The 24,128-nt window shown below is 41.7% G+C and overlaps 2 protein-coding genes across 12 annotated transcripts in view; one reads left to right on the plus strand and one right to left on the minus strand.

Moving 5' to 3' along the window:
- Window positions 1–429: 429 nt before the first annotated feature.
- On the minus strand, window positions 430–2,397 carry LOC147612836 (uncharacterized). Its single transcript, XM_086783572.1, has one exon. It carries the CDS (start codon window positions 2,395–2,397, stop codon window positions 430–432), a length of 1,968 nt encoding a protein of 655 aa, XP_086639698.1.
- Window positions 2,398–6,033: 3,636 nt separating this feature from the next.
- LOC147612837 (uncharacterized) overlaps window positions 6,034–24,128 on the plus strand; it is a 23,463-nt gene continuing 5,368 nt past the window's right edge. For 2 of the 11 annotated variants that reach the window (XM_086783484.1, XM_086783491.1), the window contains exons 1-2: window positions 6,034–6,274; window positions 6,567–6,619. The gene's annotated coding sequence lies outside the window, so the exon portion shown is untranslated. Of the gene's footprint in view, window positions 6,620–6,769; window positions 6,852–6,933; window positions 6,988–24,128 lie in introns of all 11 variants that reach the window. The other 9 variants (XM_086783486.1, XM_086783489.1, XM_086783490.1 and 6 more) reach the window with 9 other exon arrangements.

Below are 24,128 nucleotides of genomic sequence, written 5' to 3' on the forward strand. Positions count from 1 at the left end.
AATTAAATGATGATGATTCTAGAGGCTTCGCCCTTGGGCATGAGGACTCAGGAGCTGCGAAATTTTGTACTCTTGGACAGTGCCCGCCCGCAGCCCGTGCTATCGTGCGCTCAAGCGCCTGCAACAAGCGCGCACACACGCACACACAAAGCGCGTGCAAGCGCGCGCGCACACACACACAGGGCCTAAATTTGACGGGTTACTTAAAATTTCAAGTGACACACACTTTTTCAAACTGCTTTTCACATGACATGAATTTTCAAAATCATGTTATTCAAATGGCAACACAAGCAATTTATCAAAATGAAAAGCTTTTTTAAAAACTAAAAAACTGTATGTAATTAAACAATCAATCTACATGCTGTCTAGTCAAGATGCCTTGCATGTCCAACTTGCCAAAATTAGGCCTTTGATTATTGAGTGAACAAATCACTCTAATGGCATCGCCCTCCTCTTTTTTCCTTGTAACCAAATATCAAAAACATCTTTCCAACAAACTTGTGATGCATCACTTGCATTAAGTGATAACAACATCAATGCATCAAGCGTCTCCAAACACATGCTACTTCTCAAGCTACTCTTTATGTCATTTTGTCGAGAGAAACCTCGCTCACATGATGCTGTACTCACTGGAATTACTATGCTTGCTTGCCATAAATGCATCAGTCCTGGAAATGTGTCCCACCAAGTCTTTGTGTTGCTGCAGATTGCCCAAGCATCATGCATACTTCTACTCCTAGCAACCCTGTACATCATGCCAACAAAATCCTCCCATTCACCCGAACATTTCCTAATGTCAATTATTGAATCATCAACATTAAGCTTGCCAATAAGCCTCTCTGACCATTCTTTAGTCCTTTTATCCCTTTCAATTACATCTGAAGGATAGGCAGAGGGATTAAATAGCTTGACCGAGTTGAAAACCCCAAGATCAAGAAACCTATTATTTAGAGCATTCAAAACATCTTGTACAAATGTCCTTCCAATGCAAATACATTCAGCGAGGGAACCACTTGTACTTCCAGCATCATGAGGCAGTACATTGAGATCAAGAGTTGCATCCTCCTCTTCTGAATCACTTATTGCTCTGTCTCGTTTCTTTTTTGGAGCTAATTTTGGAACTGGCACAAAGTGTAGCACATGCTTATGAGTAAACCCATTAGAATCAACATATAACATATCCCCATCTTTTGACATGTTCAAAAACTTTGTAAGTTGTATTGAACCAGCACCAAATTGGCCCTCATAAGATATATACCTTTTAGTGAGCTTCTCAAATGTCAAATCCAAGTAGACTCCAATCATAGTAACATCCATGTTCTCCCTCTGAAATTCTACATTTAATTTATTCAATTCAACCAAAACATCAGCCAGCAAATGCATCATAAACTGGACTTGAAAGATTGTGGCATAATTGTACCATTTTTTCTCATGCATTCTCCATTGCTCCAAAATAGCAAGCATTAAGGGAACCAATCTTTCCATTACTTGGCCTCTAGATAGCCATCGAATTGCATGGATTTGTAAAACTTTCAAGTCTGCAATATGATACTCATGCATCAAGTTTCGAAGTTCGACATGTCGATTTGTTGATTTCCCTAGCCATGCATATACCTTGTTTGCAACCTTATCAACAAAAGCAAACACATGAGGATTCGATGCAAAACCATCCTTTGCTGTAAGTGCCTCACGGTGGGCAATACAATGCATGCCCATAATTCGTGAAGCCGATGCTTGAAACCGTGCCACTACACCTGTCTTATGACCTGTCATTGCTGAGGCACCATCCGTTACAAATGCAACTAGTTTCTTCAAATCCAGATTACTCTCTAAGAGCATGGCCTGGACAGCATTGTAGATTGCCTCCCCAGATCCATTATCAACTGGTAGCAATCTCACAAATTTACAATTGGGCTCTCCTTTGCCATTCCCAGGCAAGTACAAAATGTAGATAATCAAATGTTTATCCATGGTTCTATCTGTACTTTCATCAATGAGGATTGAAAAAAATGGACTTTCACAAATTTCAGCATACAAGTCTTGTCTAGTACAATCTCTTAAAGCCATCAAGAACTCTCTTCCAGATACGAGATTGGTATATGCACCATACTCATCAGATGATGGCATATTAGGAGTGCCAAGATCCCTTTGTAACTTACATTGAGTGGGATATTTCTCCAATGCAATATCATTGCATGCACAAAAGTGTACCAGCTTCATACAAGTGATTATTCTAAACTGTTCAGAATGCACCATTGTGTCAATACCCCCATCTATTGGTCCTTTGCCACCAATAGCCTTTAGCTTTGCATGATAAATACTTGCAGCTCTCCTATGATCTGCAGATTTTGCATGCTCATTCAAGGTTGAAAGTTGAATGCTTTGGGATCCACCCATTGTGAAAGTATTCACTCTTCCATCTTCTTCACACCAAGTGCATTTTATGCGGTCCTCATTACATGTAGACTTGCATAAATATGCCCAAGGATGTAGTAGAGTCCATTGAGTCCTCCACTTCCTTTTAGGTTTATTGGAAGAAGACTCTTGGGAAATCTCATTACAAGTTTTCGAGCTCCCACCACTACTCTCATGTCCTACATTGGCAATGGTCTGTCTTGACAAAAAAGAATCTATTGAAGGCTGTGACTTTTTCTTTTTGCCGCGCCCTCTATGAGGCACTAGATTGGGACGGTCAACCATCACTGAAAATATAAGAATAAAATAAAAAAAGGAAGCCACATGAGAATAAAGAGAAGAGAGCATACCTTAACGGTTAAGCACGTTCATTTATACAAGGCCGTTATACTCCTTAACGGTTAAGCATGTTCATTTATACAAGGCAGTTATACTACTATAGCAAGGGAACAACAAAATAACAACAAAAACAAGACACAAAAGGGAGACACCCAATAGCTGAAGATAGCTTAACAAAATGTTAAAATAATCAAAATAAGAATCCAACCTGGAAATAAATTGCAGCCACCAGGTCCACGTCCTCCACCAAGATCGGAAGTAGCTAGCTATGATCACAACTCACTAATCAAGATTCAAGAATCATAAAAGTAAGTTAAGAGAGAAAGACAGATAGAGAGCAATTTCATTTAATTGTACACAATCACACAATACAAAACCACCTCTACATATTATAACATTTGTCATAAGTAAACAATCCATTGCTAGATCAAAATTACATCAACAACATGGCTATAAGTAAACAATCCATTTGTCTAATCTGCAAACTGAAGCGGTCGTTCAGTAAATCAATTTTTTTTTTCTAGGTTACATATGTTAACACATTAATTCCAAGATAAGTCATCAATACAAATTCGCCCATCTATAAGAATGAAGAATCATACCCATCATTAGTCATAGTCGCCCATCCATAACCAGATTCACAGCTTTCAAAAAACAGCAAATCATGCCCATCATTGAGTAATTAACGAAATGTGTATGCCTTTAAGATCCTCAAAAAATAACAATAATAACTGATGTAAGGACCATATACTGATGCATCATGCACTGATAAGACAATTAGTTGTACTATCCAAAGATGTAAAAACAGAAAACCAAAATGAGTAACCCCGAATTTCAGAGCACATCGATGCAACCTGATAGAACCAGACCAGATTTGTCACAAAAAAATGTGCTTTAAAGACTCCTTATAAAACTCATTAAAAAAATAGAGTAACCGTATTCAGTCATGACCATTAAAAAAGCAAGATACTCATTAGGGTTATGCCTAAAAAACTCTCGTAGCTTACATGTGTAGAAACTGTCAAATGGATTCAAGGAAATACAGAATCCCAAACATCATCAGAAAAGCGAAAGGTCATTAGATCAAATTGTGTATGTACAAATTAACATGTCAAACCATATAAATCGATTCACTAGGATTCAAAGATTATAGAAACCTTCAATCGTATATTATAAAGAGTATAATCAAGCAATAGCTAGATACCTGAGACAAGTGCTGAGAGGCTGAGAGGATGAGCTCCCAATGGATGCTAGGACAAGTGACATGTTATCCAGTGAATCAACAATGCAGACTAAGTGAGTATACTGTATAACTCACCCAAAGTGAAGCCATTTTTATAGTCGGAGCCACACATGCTAGCGGCCAACTGTCACTGCCATGATGCCATCTTCATTGAAAGATATCTGAGAGGAGATTATTTGCAGAGTGGCCCCGTAGCAGTCTAGCAGATGCACAGCCAGCTAGCGGTCATTTATAAAAGCAGGATCTCTCTCCCAGGCGTCTCCCAACTCCCGAGTCCCTCACACTCACGAGTCACACTGTACACACAGCTGGACAGAGAGCCTGAGAGAGGTGGCCGCTGGCCAGAAGAGGAAACGAGAGTGCCAGCAACCAAATCATACAGAAAAGAAGGTGGAACTTGGAACAGACCAAATGCAGAGTTATTAGTTAAGTTTTAACGTCCTGACTCCTGACTCCTGATTCACTCCTGAATCTTGATAAACAAATCAAAATTTACAGAAAAAGCAAGTAGGGAAGAGAGAGAGAGAGAGGTCGAGACTCGATGTATACAACTTTACAAGAGCAGCCATGGAGGATACGAATCATACGATGACCATGGAGACTGGGTGATGATTGATCCACGCTGCATTCTTTGAGAAAAGGTAGGCCGCAAGGCTTCGTGCACACTGTAGAGGGTAGAAGTTAGAACCATAGATGGTCCCGGACTCCCGACTCCCGTTCGGATTGGTGCGGAATCCGGGTGACCCCCTCGGGCCTCGACTGAGTCCAAACTCCAAGTTAAGCTGCAGCAGCTGCTCAGCCTGTCGCCTGCGTTTCTTTTCAACTTACAAGGTTACAAACTTACATGAGTGGAGCCTGGAGGCTGGAGGCAGCGAGGCTAAAGCCTGGAGCTGCAGCCTGCGAGTCGAGACCGGCTAGCCAATACAGTGCTAGTAGTAGCACTGCTACTGTGTGGCATGTGCTACACATGCAATGCACCATTGCACGGTGCACCTAACCGGCTATTGGGACTCGGAGTTGGGAGACGGACGGTGAGTCACAATGCACATTGTTGCAAAGTTGCAAGCCTGCATGCTGCATGGGTGAGTTGACCACTGACGCGTCGCCGACTCGTGAGTCATTAATACCAACTTAAATAGCAATTATCGCCCCAAATTTCAAAATATTATATATATATATATATATATATATATATATATATAATACACATTGCAGTGATTGCACATTGTGCAATGTGTATTTTATTATATATATATATATATATATTAATATATATATATATATCAAAAAAATGAAAAGCACTTTTTAAAAAATGACATGTCATTTGAAAGGCATTTGAAATTACTGTATTTCAGAGTGAAAAGTTAATTCTAAGGCATTGCATGTTTTTTGACATAGATTTTAAAAAAAAACCTTTTTTGACTGGCAAAATCGCCTTTGATAAGTAAAACACCCGTCAAATTTAGGCCCTGCACACAAAGCCTATTACCTCGAGAGTGGAACCTCGATCGCGACTCGTGCCCACTCCCGAGTCCTTACCATTGAGCGACTCCTCAATGCTCACGAGCCACAAGTTACAACCTACAAGCTCACGAGTCACGACTCACACAGGGAACTTGGAAGAGAAACTTCGTAGTGACGCAAAAAGTCCAGACACAGGCCGTAGGCAGGCGATAGGCCGCACTGCGCAGGCTGCAGCTCGATGCCTTTCGAAATTCAGAGAGACTAGTTGAGTTAAGTGTTAGTTAATTATTAATAGTTATCTTTAAATTTTCTAAAATCCTAATTTTTAATAATGTAAATTATAATAATATTAATAATAAAACTAAACTTAGAGTGTCATTGCAAGCACTGCTACTTACTAACTTGTACTAAAGTCTAACTAGTCTTATTATAGAAATTAGAATTTATCATATAAGTTTATAACAACTTATATAATATTATATATATATATATATAAATATAATATCTCACCTACTACCCTCACTCCTACCCTTGAAAATAAAGGTGGACGTAAGGTTCACCCTTATCCTACCCGGTTTCAAATTAGGGAGGGTTCCCACAACAATCGGTTTTTGTCAGATGCAGCCGGTAATTTCCTTTGTATTTGCCGTTTTTGTCTAGCGGGATCATTCCTACTACTTTAAAAAGTCTCTCCTCTCTCTCTCTCTCTCTCCCTCTCCATACACGCATACATATTGACCAAACTCTGCTGCGAGCCGGTGCATTCTCACCAAGAGAGACCTGAGAAAGCTGTTTACTACACATCTCACAAAGGTATAACGTTTTTCACGACTAAGCTTTCTGGATTGTGTGTGATGGAAGGAGAGCCGGTTAGCATGTTTCTACATAACTCTTCTTCAGCAGAGAGAGCTTGTATGCCAGAGGGAAGTGTTTACTCGATTGGAGTGGAGCAGCATGTCAGCGTTGCTCAATTTTCAGCTACGGTTTCTCTGTGTGTGTCCGAGGCTGCTTTAATTTTATGTATGTTTGTGGCACTTTACCCAGCGTAACTTGATTGCTTTAATTTTATGTATGTTTGTGATCGCACTTTACCCATGCCAAACAGTCGGCGTTACTTGATTGGAGCGGAGCGACGTGTCAGCTTTACTCAATTTTCAGGTACGGGGTGTGGCTGCTTTAATTTTATGTATGTTTGTGATCTGGTACCGCACTTTACCCATGCCATACGGTTTGTGTGTGTGTGTGTATGTGTCTGCTTTAATTTTATGTTTCTTTGTGATACGGTACTACACTTTACTCATGCCATAGCTCAGATTGTGGCTTCTTCCTAGAGGACATTGTTTTAGAGCAATAATTCCAGATCACAAATGCTAAATCCACATCACAGAAGGTAGTATCAGATTGGGATTCGGAAAAGGTTTTGAAAATATCAGCCAAATTTCCTATTGATTGGGTACCACTATCCTGTGTAGGTACTCTAGAAGGTGCCCTAGACCTTATGGCAGCGTCTATATGGCATCTCGACTGTAAGTGCATAATGTCAATTTTTTAGTTTTTTAGTTTTTGAAAAATCAAAAAATATTCAGGTTGGCTCAAACTTTGCCATAATCCATTTTGAGCTTCCTCGAACACATTGGGCAAAAAAAAAGGCATATTTTTTGGGGTCAAAAATCGCCCAAAATTTACCAGTTTCCCATACTGAACTTACTATGAGAAAATGGCTTCGAAATCATAATTTTGAGTGGATCAATTGGTTCAATAAAATCAATCCCCCACTTAGCAAATGCTCGTGCTCCCATCATCGGTCTTAGTGGCATTTCGTCGCGCGACGTATCGGAGCTTTGTACCTTTGACACTCATCACATCTTTTCACATACTCCGATGCATCTTTGAACAAAGTCGTATATATATATATATATATATATATATATATATAAGTCGTATGTATATACATACATACATACATACATATACATATATGTATATACATATACATTATATATATACATACATACATATATACATATATACATCATATATATACATACATATATACATCATATATATACATATATACATATATCGATAATCTGCGATAATAGGCACACATGCCTATAAAACTTCTTAGCTCATGCAGATTCCTTGGTTGAGTCCAATCTTCAATGATCATCAACTTTTCAGGATCCATCTTAATACCTTCCTTGGAGATGATGTGTCCAATGTAACTGATCTCCTCAAGGAAAAACTCAATATCGCATCTAGTCCAAACACCATGTTGAACGGTGTTGTCCCAATAGCTATTTTATAAGCTACTCTGTATGCTCAAACGGTGGAATGTAGTTTCATTTCCCAATCCGTTTTCGAATCACTCACAATCTTTGTCAATATTGCTTCTAGTATCTTGTTCGTGCTTTCAGCTTGGCCATTTGCTTGTGGATGATAGGGTGCTGACTTCTTATGAATGACCATGAATACATCCAAAAGGTTTTCAATAACTTCATTCAAGAAGTGCTTTCCCCGATCACTTACGATTTCAATCGGTAGGTCGTATCTTGTAAAAACATTTTCGAACAAGAACTTTGCTATTGTGCGAGCGTCGTTCTTCACTGTGGCTTTCACTTCAACCCATTTGGTTACGTAATCTATGGCAACAACAATAATATATTGCACATGTGTACGAGCAACTGGTGGATATATTGGTTCAATAAAATCAATTCCCCACTTAGCAAATGCTCGTGCTTCCATCATCGGTCTTAGTGGCATCTCGTCTCGACGGATCGGAGCTACCTTTGACATTCGTCGCATCTCTTCACGAACTTCGAAGCATCCTTGAATAGCGTTGGCCACCATAACCCTGCTCTCATTATAGCTTTCACTATCACATCAGTAGTAGAGAAATGACTTCCAAGAATACTAGCGTAAGCATGGGCTAACACCGCTACATATTCTTTTTCCATTACACAAATTCTCATTTGTCCATCTTTACCACGATGATATAGTTGATTGGCAATGATACAAAAGTCTTGAGCTTGTTTCTGTAGGTATCTTTGCCTCAACTTGCTCATCTTCTCTGGAAAAACACTAGTAGACAAATACTCTACCAGAGTTTTTGCCCACTTTGGGCTATCGGCGACGTATGATAGAGGGTTATGCCATTACGAGAAGTGGGATTTATGCCCATTTCACAAAAGCATCCTCTAACATAGTCATAGACATCTTTCCTCATGGAAGGCCAATAGACTCCCATGCGTTCGATTCTTCTCAAGGTTTGTTCTGGAGCCATGTGAATATTTCCAATTGCAACATGAGCTTGCTCCATATAAGGTTTGGCTTCGCTTGCATCGATGCACAACTGAAGAACTTCATCTCTACCTTTCTTATACAACCTACCTGCTATCATCGAATAGTTTCGTGATTGCTCAATCAATGCAAGATTGTCATCCCAAGAGTCAGATAGACATAGCTTCCCAACTGTTAGTAAGGATACTACAGTTTTACTCCACTCAAGAATCATCTCTACATTGAATAGATACGCATTCGGTAGGTCATCAGGAACTCCCGTGGGTGATGGAGAGAAAACTGAATTAGGGTTAGAGTTCATTGATGGGAGACATACACAGAGAAGCACAAGGGAGAGAGAGAGAGAGAGTTGTGGGGATAAGTCAACTCATCAATAGCATGAGTGTGTGACTCCCCTATCACACATGTATATTGCACTAGTACACATAGTGCACTTAGTACATTAAAAGTACTAAGTGTACTATGTACTATAACTTATGGGCTTGTACACACTATAAGGGTGGGCATAATGCCTTTACCCCAACAACCTCCCACTTAAAGGCAAAGTGCCCTTAAGTAAAGGAAAAGAAAAATCAGCATGTACATGATAATATACAAGGCCATATCAAGGCTGAAACTGGCCTCATCCAATGCCCATCAAGTGTCTGCAATGAGCAAACCGCTCCGGAGGCAAACTCTTCGTCAACAGATCAGCCGGGTTGTCATCCGTGTGAATCTTAACAAGCTGAATTTGCTTGTTCTCTATCACCTCTCTGATGAAGTGATACTTCACATCCACATGCTTCGTCTTTGCATGAAAGACAGGGTTCTTTGCCAATTGAATGGCACTCTGACTATCACAATGCAACAATGGAATATCCCCTGTGTAACCCAAATCAACCACTAACCAAGATAGCCATAATGCCTCCTTGCAAGCCTCTGTGGCTGCAATATACTCGGCCTCTGTAGTAGATAAGGCAATGCACTTCTGCATCCTGGATATCCATGACACAGCACCTCCTGTGAATGTAAACACATAACCGGTAGTAGACTTCCGGTTATCTGGATGACCGGCATAATCCGAATCCGTGTAACCATGCACTAATGCATCCTGTTTGCCAAAGCAAATGCACAAATCCTGTGTGCCCTTCAGGTATCTCATGACACCTTTCACTGCTTCCCAATGCTTCTTGCCAGGGTTGGCCATGTATCTAGAAACCACTCCCACTGCAACTGCAATGTCCGGCCTAGTAGCAACCATGGCATACATGAGACTGCCACAAGCTGAAGCATACGGAATCTTGGCCATATCAGCCCTGTCTCTATCTGACTGTGGGCTGTCCATAGCACTGAGTTTCACATATGGAGGCAAAGGAGTACTAGACTTCTTCCCCCCGTCCATATTGAACCTCTGCAAGACTTTGCCAATGTATTCCTTCTGAGACAAATACAACACATGCTGATTTCTGTCCCGAAGTATCCGCATACCCAAGATGTGATTTGCATCACCCAAATCCTTCATATCAAAGGTTTGATGCAGCCTCTGCTTCAAGGCATCCATCTCCTTACGAGATTTTCCGGCAATCAACATATCATCAACATACAAGATGAGGATCAATAGACTGCCATCTAAAGCTTTCTTGGTGTACAAGCAGTGATCTATGTCACTTCTCCTGAATTTCTGTGATTTCATGAATGTATCAAATTTATGATACCATTCTCTTGGTGCCTGTTTGAGCCCATAAAGACTCTTTTTCAGCTTGCATACAAGCTTCTCCTTTCCACTCACTGCATAACCCTCTGGCTGCTGCATATATATCTCCTCATGGAGATCACCGTGAAGAAAAGCAGTCTTCACATCCATCTGAATCAAGTCCAGATCATCATGCGCAACCAAAGCCAACACAGCTCTAAGTGTGGTCATTTTGACCACTGGAGAGAAGATCTCATCAAAGTCCACACCATATTCCTGCTTAAAGCCCTTAGCCACTAACCTGGCTTTGTATCTTGGCTTTGCATCTGATGCAACTTTGAGCCTGTATACCCACTTGCAAGGCAAAACCTTCTTGCCTGCAAGCAAATGCACCAACTTCCAAGTTCCATTTTTATGCAGAGAATCCATCTCTGACTTCATGGCACGCTCCCAAAGAGCCTTGTCTGCCCTCTGTAAAGCCTCTTTATAACATGAGGGCTCCCCACAGTCAGTAAGCATCAAGTAGTCAACCCCTGGAACAAACCTGTCAGGGGCTCTGGAGGGTCTAGTGGACCTCCGTACCCAATGACCATCATTTGCAGGTTGCTGTCCAGCCTGCATATCACCCATTGGTGGCTCCTGTTCCATGCCATAAGGCTGAAAAAGCATGCCCGGTATCTCCTCTAAGTGTGGTATATCCATAGGGATATCTTCTGCCATATCTGGCTGTCCATTTGGACCATTTTCAGCACCATTTAAGGGCTGGTTTTCCTGCTGTAATGGCTGATTTACAGCCCTTTGTTGTTGTCCATGATGTCCATCATCATCAAAGATGACTCTGCCAGGCTCCTGTTGCCTTGCAGGCTCCTTATACATGCATGTTTCATCAAAAATGACATCATTGCTGCGTATGATCTTTCTATTTATGGGATCCCAAAGTCTATACCCCATTTCACCTCTGTCACCATATCCTAGGAATATGCATTTGTGAGACTTGGGATCAAGTTTGGTGCGCATTTCCCTGCGTATGTGCACGTACGCAACGCAACCAAACACTCTCAAGTGCTTGTATGACGGAGGCTTCCCTGTCCATACTTCTTCTGGCACTTTCCCACCAAGCCTCGTGTTAGGTGACCTGTTTATAAGGTGAACGGCTGTCATAACAGCTTCAGCCCAAAAACCATGAGGTAATGCAGCATGTGACAACATAGAACGGACCTTCTCCTGTATGGTCCTGTTCATCCTCTCTGCTGTCCCGTTTTGTGGAGGATCATAAGGAGTAGAGAGCTCCCTCTTGATGCCTTTAGCATCACAAAAGTCCTGAAACTGTTTGGACATATACTCTCCACCATTGTCGGAACGCAAAGCCTTCAGTGTCTTGCCAGTTTGATTCTCAACAAGAGCAACAAACTTCTCAAACACTGAGAATGTATCACTCTTCAAACGAAGAGGATACACCCACACCTTGCGTGTGGCATCATCAATAAAAGACACAAAATATTTTGCCCCTCCCAAAGAAAGCTGAGGCATCTCACATACATCTGTATGCACAAGCTCTAACTGAGCATCTTTCTGTCCAAGAGCTTTCTTGTGGGGGCACTGTAGTTGCCTACCATATATACAATGCTCACAAAACTGAAAACTTGAAAACTTTAGAGAAGGCAAGTAACCCAAACGAGACAATTGCTCCATTCCTTTGACACTCATGTGTCCCAACCGGCTATGCCACATAGAAATTTCCGGCAGCTCGGTTGCATTTACATCAGCATGGTGACAAACACCTGCATGCATGAAATAAAGAGTGTCCACCTTAGAGCCTCTGGCAACAACCAGTGAGCCCTTACTAATCTTCCACTTTCCACTACCAAATGTGGTAACATAATCAGCATCATCAAGCTGTCCAGTAGAAAGCAGATTCTTCTTGATCTCAGGCACATGCCTGACATCATGGAGCATAAGCTGTGAGCCATCTGAAAATACAAGCCTCACATCACCTCTGCCAAGAATTTTGCATGCATGGTTATCACCCAAATAAACCACTCCTTCATTGCCAGCAGTGTACCTGACAAACAAGTCTCTGCAACCTGTGACATGAAAGGAGGCACCTGAATCAATGATCCATGAGTGCATACCATGACCACCTGTAAGAAGTGAATGGGCATCAAGTGAAGAAGTAAATAGGACCTCATCCTCACTGCCACCTGCATGTGACACATTGATTTCTTCAATCTTGACTCCACTTTTGCCCTTTGGCTTTACATCTTTGGCTTCATCTTTCTCTTTGTGAAGCCCCTTCCTTCATCTGAAGACCTATGAGTTTCTTCAACCAATACACTTTGCTTGAGGCACTTTGTTGGGCATACAAGTCCTGCAATCTTTGCCACATTCCCCAAGCTGTCTTCTCTTCACGAATGCTGAAAAGTAATGAGTCTGACACAGACAACATGATAGTAGATCTTGCCAGCTCATCCATATCTTCCCACTCTTCAGCCGTAAGAGAAGCGGGCATCACACCCCTTTCTTTGATAGGCTTGTGTTGCTTTTTCTGGAGCAACACATTGTAGCACTGGGTTTGCCAAATATCATAATTATGCGAGCCTTCAAGCTTCTTGATGTGAAGCAATGAAGAGCTCTCACCTGTGGTTGCCATAGCAAAATGCAACCTGTCAATGCCTGACTCCCTGCAAATGTGCAAACACTGCACCAAAAGCACACAAAGTGCTCACAGTTTTTCTCCCAAAGTTTATCTCCCACTGCGGAAGCAAGAATGCAATTTTTCTCCCACTTTATGTGATGAAAACACCAAAATCTGGTTGCTGCAGATTTTGGACAGCACCTTAAATGTGCTCTTTTGCCCTTCAAAAGTACTGTACAGCAGTACTAAGTGCTCACCTGTAATGTACCAAACCTGTACCGGCAAGTACAGCAGCTGAAATTGAACCTTTTGGTCACTCAAAACAGTGTACAGCCATGCCAAAACATGCACAAAGCTGTGCCAAATCTGTACCAGCAGGTACATTAGCAATAAATGCTCTCCTGGCTGTCCAAATGAGTGAAAATCAGACTTTTACAGTCCTGTATACTGCATACAACAGTCCCGAACAGAAATTGGGCAAAAGCCCCTTGACTGCAAGCTGATTTTTGAGGATTCAAGGCATAAATGTCTTGCCTGCTGCTTTGCCAAGCTCAACAAGCATACAAACTTGAAAAGCCCCTTGATTTGAGATCAATTTCTGATCATGCATGGTACATTGACGCACATGAAGGCATCCAGAGTGTTCACGATGCTTCCCCTTGGCCACATATACATCAAATACATGAAAGCCCCTTGATTTACAGGCACATTGAGTGCTTGTAAGGCATCAGCACATTATCCATAGCATCAAACGCTATTGCCTGCATGCAAATCAACCAAATCGGCACAAAAGCCCCTTGATTTGCACTGCAATTTGCTGCAATTTTGCCCAAATGTGCGATTTTTCACATCATACAGCATGTATGAGTGCTTAATTGCACAATTACATCAAAAGCCCCAAATTTCGACATTCAGTTTCCTGCAAATTGATCCTGATTTGACCAATTTCTTGCAAATTTATCCTGATTGTGACCAATGTCACCCAATTTTGCCAATTTTGCTCAAAAATTGAGCAATTGGGCACTTGTACCTGCTCAATTGCTTGAATTGATAAGAAATTCCCAAAATATTAAAGGCAAATACCTCTAAAATTTTTGATTTTTCTGAGTTTTGTTGACTTGCAGGCTGAGATGGAGGCGGTGGTGGCGGCGACTTCGGTGCTGGGCAGCTTCTGGAGCAGCTGGGCAGCCACACCTGGCTATGGTAATGGGGCTTTCTTCGTTTCCACACGAGGAATTGCTGCTGCTTTCGACGCCAGGGACATTGATTTGGGCTATATATAGGGGAGTGTGTAACGCTCACCGCACCATGGGAAGTGTGTAACGCTACACGGCGCTGGCGACTAGGCGATGGCGAATACGTCAGGCGGGCGGCGCTAGGTGACGAAGGCACCCGAGTAGCGCCTGTTCGCCAACGCTCTGGTTCGCATGCTTATGAACGCCACCCGAAGTTGACTTCGCCTGTGTTCGCCTATTTTGCTGCCTTCGTTCACGCCCAGCCTTCGCCCCACGTGTGATTCACCGCTCAGCCGACGACTATGCCCAGCAGCCTTCGCTTCTACTCCAGTTGGCCAGGCGTCTAGCGTTCAACGCTCAGCCAGACAGCACACGCCTACTCCTTGCACTTCTACTCCAGGCTATCGGCTCTGCCTGCAAGCGCACATCTGCTCTGTGATTTTCTCACGCCCAAGTCCAGCGCTGAGCATACCAATGCTCACATGTACAGGATATCGGCCTTCAGCCATGTTTGCTTGGACACACACCTGCAAGCTACTTGCCTGCGCCAGACGAGGCTCTGATACCAGTTGATGGAGAGAAAACTGAATTAGGGTTAGAGTTCATTGATGGGAGACATACACAGAGAAGCACAAGGGAGAGAGAGAGAGAGAGTTGTGGGGATAAGTCAACTCATCAATAGCATGAGTGTGTGACTCCCCTATCACACATGTATATTGCACTAGTACACATAGTGCACTTAGTACATTAAAAGTACTAAGTGTACTATGTACTATAACTTATGGGCTTGTACACACTATAAGGGTGGGCATAATGCCTTTACCCCAACAGTGGGTCCCTCTTCGTTTTGTCAATCTCGAAAGGTGATCATAGCTCTTTGGTGTGTGTTGAAAGGGAAAATCTTGCTACCCACCAATGAGTGATGGATGACTTCGGAGATAGTTGCTGGCTTTTGTGCATGAACATATCCATGCACATCTTCATGGAGCCTATCCAAAAACTGCTGCTTTTTCTCTCAGAAATTTATCTTCTTAAAGACAATAGCTTTGAGATGTAAATCCCAAAACTTGTCTATATAACGCTGCATAGCCTCTCCTTTTTCGAGCTTAAGAGCATGCCATGATGTTAGCACATCATCTTGAGCTTGGTCGCTTAGGAATTGCTTCATGATAGCATTCCTACATTCCCGCCAAGTTTTGGGCCGCAAACCATGAGCTCGAAGACTCGCCCACCATTGACGGGCGGACCTTTGCATGTACATTGCCACATGACATAGCTTGGACTGTTCGGTGAAGTGCTCTTCACCAAAAGCCGCATCAAATTGTTGGATAAAGTTGAGTACTTTATCCGTATTGCCATATGTACTATCAAATGTAAGAAAAGTCACATTCTTTCCACCCTTCTTGAATGTTTGAAGCTTGCGAGCTCTCTTCCAAGCATAATAGGACATTTTGCACCTTCTTGGTGTGCAAGTGTATGTGCTTGACGGGGTTATTACAACCATTGCCCATCCCAGATGTACCATGGGAAAGTATTTCCATGGATTTCATTTTTGGTTTACCAAAGTCAATTCATGGAAATACGAGCATATGGACGATAGTCGACAGGTTTAGCAAGCAAGCACATTTTATACCTGTCAAGAAGACTATCAAACCTCACCATATGGCTAACCTCTTTGTTTCTCAAATTTTCAAGTACCATGGCTTGCCTAAGTCCATGTAGGGGGTGAAACCTATATAGCCCTTTGAAAAGCTAGAATGTGGCAGCTTTTACCTATGTAATAGCTAATGGAGCATATAGAGGGTAGCTCCTCCTACCCTCTACACTCACCATTAATTAGCTTTTATGTGTGCAATAGCTAATGGGTTATGTAGAGGGTAGGGCCCAATGTTTCTTGCTAGGGTTTGATATGTATCTTCTCACCACTCCCACTGCAAAAGTAATGTTTGGATGTGTGGAAATCATAGCATACATCAAACTCCCACCAATAGATGAATAAGGCACCTTTCCATTTCAGCCTTCTTCTCATCAGACTTTGGGCAATCATTCTGACTTAGTTTCACATCTGGAGGTAATGGAGTACTCGGTGCCTTCCCCCTCTCCATATTGAAATGCTTGAGCACCTTGGAGATGTACTCAACTTGAGACAAATAAAGCAATTTTTTAACTTTGCCTCGCCGTTTCAATTGATTTATACTTGCTTTATCTTCATGAGTAGTGTACTTAATTGCGTGGACCCGGTCCATACTTCCTGGAACCTTGACTCATAGTTAGTGAAATCTGAGAGGCTTACCTGGTGATGTTGGGCTCGCAAGCTTCACACCTTTAAGAGTTGGCCTCGCGGCTTGGAAACAATCAGTGGTTGATTGAAGTGGTCGGCCCTGCGACTCAGAAACGGCCCGTGGCTCAAACAACTGGCCGGTAGGCGGTCGGCTCAAAACTTCTTTTGCTCATAGCTTCCACGTTCGAAGGGCATTTGGGAGCTTGAGTAGCCGAATTCAAGGGTGCGATGGCACCGACGGAATGCAAACTAGCGACAAATCTCGAATGCACACAGGAGGTGCCCGCGGTTTGGGGCATGCATTGTAGCTAGCTTCGGCACGTGAGCCACCCCAAGCGTGGCATAGTCCAAGGTGAGCAACGCAAACCGATTAGGGTCCATTTCTTCACTATCATCTCTTGTTTTGCATAGTTGACATTGCCGCGCTCCAGGATGTGCGCAGACTAGGAAGGGGGAAGTGTTTGCAGTGCATAATCTTATGATCATGGATTGGGCTCACAGAACCTTTATGTTGTATCACACATATATTTTTATGGGCTTATGAGAGTTTCAATTTGTATTAATAGGGCGCTTAGGGTTTTTTGGCCATATTTGGGTTGGGTAGCCAAATGTGAAAGGGCTCCACTAAATGGCTATAAAAAGACTTTCTAGGTTAGAGATGGTACCTTTTACCTCATTTTGAGTAAAAGAGCTCTAGAGAAACTCATCCCTAGTTTTTGTAAGCTCTTTTCCATGTTCTCCCGAATGTCTTACTCTACTCTCATTCTATAAACCATTCTCTAATACTAAGAGATATATTAATCTCCACTTTTCACTTGCTAATCGAGCATAATTAACTCTCTATCATGCTAAACTCTCTTATGTCTTTATTAATCTAATGTGTTTCATTTTTATGTTGTGGGCTGATTGGATAATCACATTTTGATTAATGTGTGCTTGAGATTGAGTTGATGCATGCGTGTCATTCGTGACCTTCTCTGCTTTTTGAGTAGACTAGAATTCATCAAAGAAGACAAAAACAAAATCATCTAGCTGATGCCTGAAAAGATCTATCATGAGATGATTGAATGTAATAGGGACATTTGTTAGGCCAAAAGGCATGACTGTAAACTTGAAATGCCCAGACTTGGTGTTGAAAGCTATCTTGGGAATATCTTCTTCTTTGATTCTGACTTGGTAGTACCTTGATCTAAGAGGATAAATATTTGGCACCACCAAGTCGATCAAGAAATTCATCTATGCAAGGGATATTTATTCTTGATTGTACACTGATTTAAGCCTCAAAAATGCGAGGCAAGGGATATTTTTACTGGAGCCATTTTCCCATAATGAGTTCAGTATGAAAAATTGGTAAATTTTAGGCAATTTTTGACGTCGAAAAATATGCTTTTTTTTGGCCTAATTTTTTTGAGGGGGTTCAAAATGGGTTCTGGCAAAGTTTGAGCCAACTTGAAAATTTTTGGGTTTTAAAAAAAAAAGAAAAAAAAAGGACCTTATGTACTTGCGATCGGGATGTCATATAGACACTGCCATAGGGTCCAGGGCACCTTCTAGAGTACCTACATAGGAAAGTGGTTCCCAATCGGTAGGAAACATTTTGGTCCTACAATCTAGAATCGTGATCCTAGCTAGTTGTAGCTAGGATTTTGGCTAATATTGCGGAAACATTTTGGTCCTACAATCTAGAATCGTGATCCTAGCTAGTTGTAGCTTTTCAACATCTGACTTGACTAGCCTATAAAGGATAGTGTGTAGAGCACCTACTCTAATCCTAACTGCATTTGGATACCAAAAACTACTAGAATCATGATAAATACTCCAACAAATTGCTAGATTCCAACTGTTTTGCTCTTTATACACACTTTTATGTTCAAATCCTTTTGAGGGGACACTTCTATGAGTGCCATGAACACATATATATGCTTAGATCCCAGCTTTCCAAGACCAACTTAGAATCACGATTCTAGCAAATTTGGGGTTTTGAGCTTTTGACCTTACTAGCTTGAAGATGACACTCTAAATGCCCTGTGTGCCAACCCTCTTGGTGATTGGATCACAAAATCTCCTAGAAATGGTCAATTTAGTGCAAATTCATGCAAGTCCACTGTCCAAGTGATATTTAGTGATTTTTGTAGGCAAACACATGCAATGAAGCTCAAACAATGCTTAGGAAACATGCACAAATATTGTGGAAGCAGGCAAGAGAGCGAAATTTGAGGAGTTTGCAAAATCACGATTCCAAATACCTGGCCCAAATCTGCAAGTTTCAGCTCTAGCTCACAAACATAGCTTTTACAAAATCACGATTCCAAATACCTGGCCCAAATCTGCAAGTTTCAGCTCTAGCTCACAAACATAGCTTTTGACAATGTTTTATGATGCTTCTATAGCCCTAAGAACACTTTGAAAACTCAAATACTCATTATAATGAAGTATGAAGTGAATATGAGCATTTTTGACCTTTAAGATTTTGGCTGCAAGGTAACGCTTCCTTATTCTTTGGCAAGTCAATGTCCAAGGTAGCATGTACATGGGTGGAGATGGTCTTCGCTATGAAGTCACCTATCATCTAGAGAATGTAGACAAATTAGGAGGGCTCTCTAAGAGTGAGTTTCTAGACCTATCAAAGCCTCCTAGAGCAAGGGAATCTAGAGATGATTGGCTCATTGAATCAAACATGCCTAGACCATTCCCCAAAGCCATCCATAGATGATTTACTTTTTGTAGATCTAAATTTGGAAAGGGACAAGAAAGGCAAGAGCAAAATGGATCCGGGGGGGGGGGGGGGGGGGGGGGGGGGACATGATTCATGTATTTCTATTCCAAATTCTCATGTGTGGAACTTTGATAGTGGTGCCACAGTGCATATCACTTTGCAACGTATATTCACTTCTCTTGAATTTGGCTCTATAAGGAATAATGTGACATGTGCAAAAAACTACTTTTGTCCAGTGAAAGGAGTTGGTAAAATTGTTTTGGTTACAACAAATGGTATGACCAAAATAGCCACACATAACCACTCAAACTTTTTTGCTAGCTATTGAACAATTGCATGCTGATGTCACAAAACTAGAGGAAGGATCGAGTAAATCCAGACAAGTGTGCCATATGATGTGCCTAGAGATGCAAAGAAGATCAACTTGGCTAAGCTTGGAGAAGAACTTCAAAAGAGAAGAACTTGATAATATTTACACTTATAGAACATCATAAAGTATTTGCTTGTACTTACAAGGACCTTAAGAGAGTAGATACAATAATATGCCAACATACTATTCCACAGGGAAAGGATGCAAAGCCTTCCAAGCAGAGACCATATAAGTATAGTAAGAATTTTTCCAACAAGGTCAAGGAAGAAATCAATAAGTTGCTAGTTAGATACCTAAGTATCCATTTCACAGCTTGCCAATGTTTTTTACCTAGATTCTTCCATGAACCTACTCACAACTCCCATTGCATGTGAAATATTTGGTCTTGTCCAAACCATAGCACACATTAGAGGACCTACTACTACTACTGAAGCATATGGAACTTTAGACATATAAACTATCTTCTCTTGTGTCTTTGGACACATATCGTTACTTAGTCTAAAGTGACTAGCCAAGGGTGTAGAAATTGGTTTTGCATTCGCAACCATGTAGGACAAGAGATTACCTACACTAGAGTAGATTGAACAAAGTCTTCGCGATGAAAGCCTTTGAACGGCTGAATTCTTCAATTCCAATGCAATTCTTCACGATGAAAGTCTTCCATTGTTGGCACAGGTTGATGAGAGAGCTTTCCCATGATCTCTCTCAAAGAGGGATGGCTGAGATTGAGAGAAAAACGCAGAAAAAAAATAGAGAATTCAGTAAGATAATGGACTGTTTTGATGAAAAACAGCCATATACATGAAGAAAAGTGGTCTAGGATGATGAAAAGAGGCTTCCCCAAGATAGATATAGATATGGAAAGCTTCAAAGTGCAGAAAAATGCTGAAAAAACAGAGTTTTCAGTCCCCAAAAGTGCTCTAGAAGCTCAAACTCGCAAATCCTCATATAAGTAAGTCTTTTTAGACTTGCCACATGTCAAATTATCATTTTAGTCGATAGACTTTAATTTTAGGCTTGGACATAAAGTTTTGTCCACTAAAACTTTAAAAAAGTGTGTGGAAACACATTTATTAAGGTTTTAGATGAACATTGAGGCACCCAAGGTTCTAATCCTAAGATTCCTCAACCCAGTGAAAAGGGATATACTTACCACCTGTTCACAAGCCACGAACACGTGTTAGCAAACAACACACATACGGTTTTGGACAGGTGTCCCTAATCCCGAAACTATTCGCGGCATTCATGCAAGAAAAGAGCATACAAAAATTAAGCATGCAAGCACATAAATATGCTATGCAATGCAACATCAGTATGGATGGTCCCCGTTCATGGACCTATGCCTAGAAAAAAAAATGTTCTCGCGCAAGTACACGATGGTACGAGACCCTGCGGAAAGTTAGTCCACAAGGCATTTCAATTTTCCAGGCATGTACATGTGAGCACAAGTTCCAGTGGAAAGCCAAGTCGACCGTTCCATGCATGAACTCTAGATTCAAGACCCAACGAAACTTAAAAGTCTAAGAACCATGAGGAATTGTCATTTTACTTTTCCTCAATGCAAGCACAATATTTGAACCACAAGTGCCATTTGGACGGTCAAAAAGGTGACGTTGTAGTATTCATAGCATGTGGTATGCGGTGTATTATGGTGGTATAGGACGCCATAATAGGGTTATGCCATTCTCCATATTTCTTTCAGATTTTGCACCTACAAACACGAGGCTATCCCATCATTCTAAGGGATAAATATAATACTCTTGGTACATATAGATGCTAGTTTACATCGTAGATAGGTCTATTGGGGCAGTATTTCCCAAGATCCAAGGTATGATTGTTTGGGTTTTCCAAGTCAGTCAAGGCTTTCCAAGTCAGGAGAGACAAAGTTAGCTTTTCAAGTGTGAAGGCAAATTTTAAAACTTTTTGAGTTTGGGAAGTTTGATTTGACTTCACTTCCAAAGTTAGGACATGTTTGATGATCTTTCCGAGTTTGGAAAGAAGATTTGATCTTTCCTAGTATGGAAAGCAACTACTGTTACGTTCTTTCAGTTCAAGCTTCAGTAGTAGATTCTCGATTTTTCCCAAGTATTGGGTTTTTCGCTCGAGTAGAGGACATCCAAATTAAAGCATGGTAGTCAAATGGCATATATTTCTGTTAGAGGCAACTCTTTAGGACCCTTGTTGCTTACCTTGGGTATTGGTAGCCTTGTTGCTTACCTTGGGTACTGGTAGCATTGTCAATGTAGAATTTCCAAGATGGTTCATTTGATGCAATAGTTTTTCAATTACGATTTCAAGCTCATGTGCTATTTTTGAGCAAATTGATATCCTGGTAAAAGTGTCCTCGAGACTATTGGTTTCAATCAATAGCGGGTCGTTTCTAGGGTTGCAAATAGGCTACTTCAAAGTTTTTGTGACCTCAGGAGTGAGCTCTTTGAGGAAGGGGATTATATCATGTGCACGCTAGCAACAAGCACATGCCAAGCTAGAGTGCTATCCATGGGAATATGGGTGAGCAGATCACTTTTTGCTTTTGTGCTTTTCTTGGTAGGCGCTTTTCCCAGAGCCTATAAAAGGGAGTGCTAGGGTCATAGAGTACACACCAGCCAGAGGAGGAGTAAAGAGTGGAGCTAGCAGTGCACGCCATCACTCGGCAGTATGGGATGCCAGAGGGTATGGCATGGCGTGCAAAGTGGCTAGCAGTTTCCAGAAGCGTGGAGTTCAGCAGTGCAGGCAAATACCCGGCGGTATGGGATGCCAGAGGGTATGTGGATTTCCGCAAAGCATTTGATACAGTTCCACGAGAGGGACTCTTCCAGCATCTTCAGACTCTCGGTGTACCATCAAAGAGACTGTGGGCACTCTTGCAGAATCCAGCCTCCTCAATTGCAGTAAAAGAGGGGATTCAGCTGACCTCGGACTGAAAATGGGCCTGCTGCCTGCAATTGATGAGTTTGCAGAAGATGCAGCCAACTGCTTCAGTGTTAGCCACCCTTTCCTCTTTGATCTCTTGCTAGTACTGCATATCCCTCACATGTGTTAAGTGCCCTACTACCAATTCATCATGATCATAGGCTTTCCCTGTTTTCATCCTGTCAATAGCATCACACACCGTATCCATCTTGAAAAAAGTAGATACATGCGGTCTGGGCTCCAAGGGGGTTGGCAAATCCTGTTGGTCAGGTACTTGATACAAATATGTAGCATATTGATGCCAAGTGTTTGTGGATGTAAGAGGGTAGGTGGGCGGTTTTCCTGGAACCATCTCTAGGCCTCTCTCGAGTCCTAGCCAAGAACATCTGATAAAGCTCCTGCTCTAGCTGTGGGCAAGAAATGCTCTCTTCTTTCGCTGTATGTCATGTCGGAAAGAGATGCGTGCCTGTCTATGAGTAATGGTCCCCAATGCCGTCTTCCTCTGTAAGTGAGCTCTTAGCTCTTGGCATAGGCCGCCAGCTACTCCGAGCGTGGGACTGTAGCTGAAGTATGTAGAGCAGCTGCCACCTGCCTAGTGAGCTCCTCCAATGATACAAGTGGGTCTATTTCCGTTGTGGTGTCATAAATGCGTGAAGCATACACCGATGATGTGTCTCTGGAGAAATGATACTTGGGATGTGTCAATCGCTGTGAAAGAGGTGATTGCCTAGGGTGATCGCAATCCAATGAGAAATGTAAGCATGATCAGCTACTATTCACAAGGAGTGGATGAAGAACGAAGTCATGAATATAAGGTATGAAGGACAGAGGGGCAAGTAAGTAGTCCACCGCACCAACACCGTGTTTGACAGGATAGCATGTAAAAGCTCCAGATCGTGACCATCTAGTCATGCCATTAAGTATGGCCAAACTGTGTGCTTCCCCTAAAGCAAGGAGTTGCTCCCCAAAATTTGTACATGCTGCAGTATCCTCTCAAACTCTCTCAAGATCCAACTCCTCTATCACTCTAAACATGTCATCCAAACTGTCAAAGAAGGATACTTGCCGATTAGTAGTTTTGGCATTAAAGTCTCATGCTAAAAGAACCTCTCCAAGTCGTGTGAATTCTAGGATGTCCTCATACCATGCATAATAAGGGGGTTCTCCTAGTGTATGAAATCTAGAAGTGGATGGGGCAAAGTAACATACAACTATGTATACATCTCTGCTCTCTCGTGTCCTAACTCTAATCCACATATACTGGGCCTTCTCATCCCATCTTACTACCTAAATAATATGACTTGTCTCCTTTTTGAAAAGTATTGTGATTCCTCCTGACCCTCTAGTATCTCTTGTAAAGCGTGGGCATGGGCGGAAAATAGACTCCCAATGGTAACCAATAACCTCTGGTAGGGTATTCCCCTGAAGGCTGACATTGATGTGTTTCTGTATAAAGTATTACATCTCTCCCTTTGAATGTCTCCTCAAATAATCCAACATCCAATCTCATGTATGACAACCCTCTCTCCCTCTATAGAAAGCAAG

Source organism: Cibotium barometz, chromosome 45 (assembly GCF_041138505.1).
Source record: "Cibotium barometz isolate CiBa-2024 chromosome 45, ASM4113850v1, whole genome shotgun sequence".
NCBI classification, from domain to species: Eukaryota; Viridiplantae; Streptophyta; class Polypodiopsida; order Cyatheales; family Cibotiaceae; genus Cibotium; species Cibotium barometz.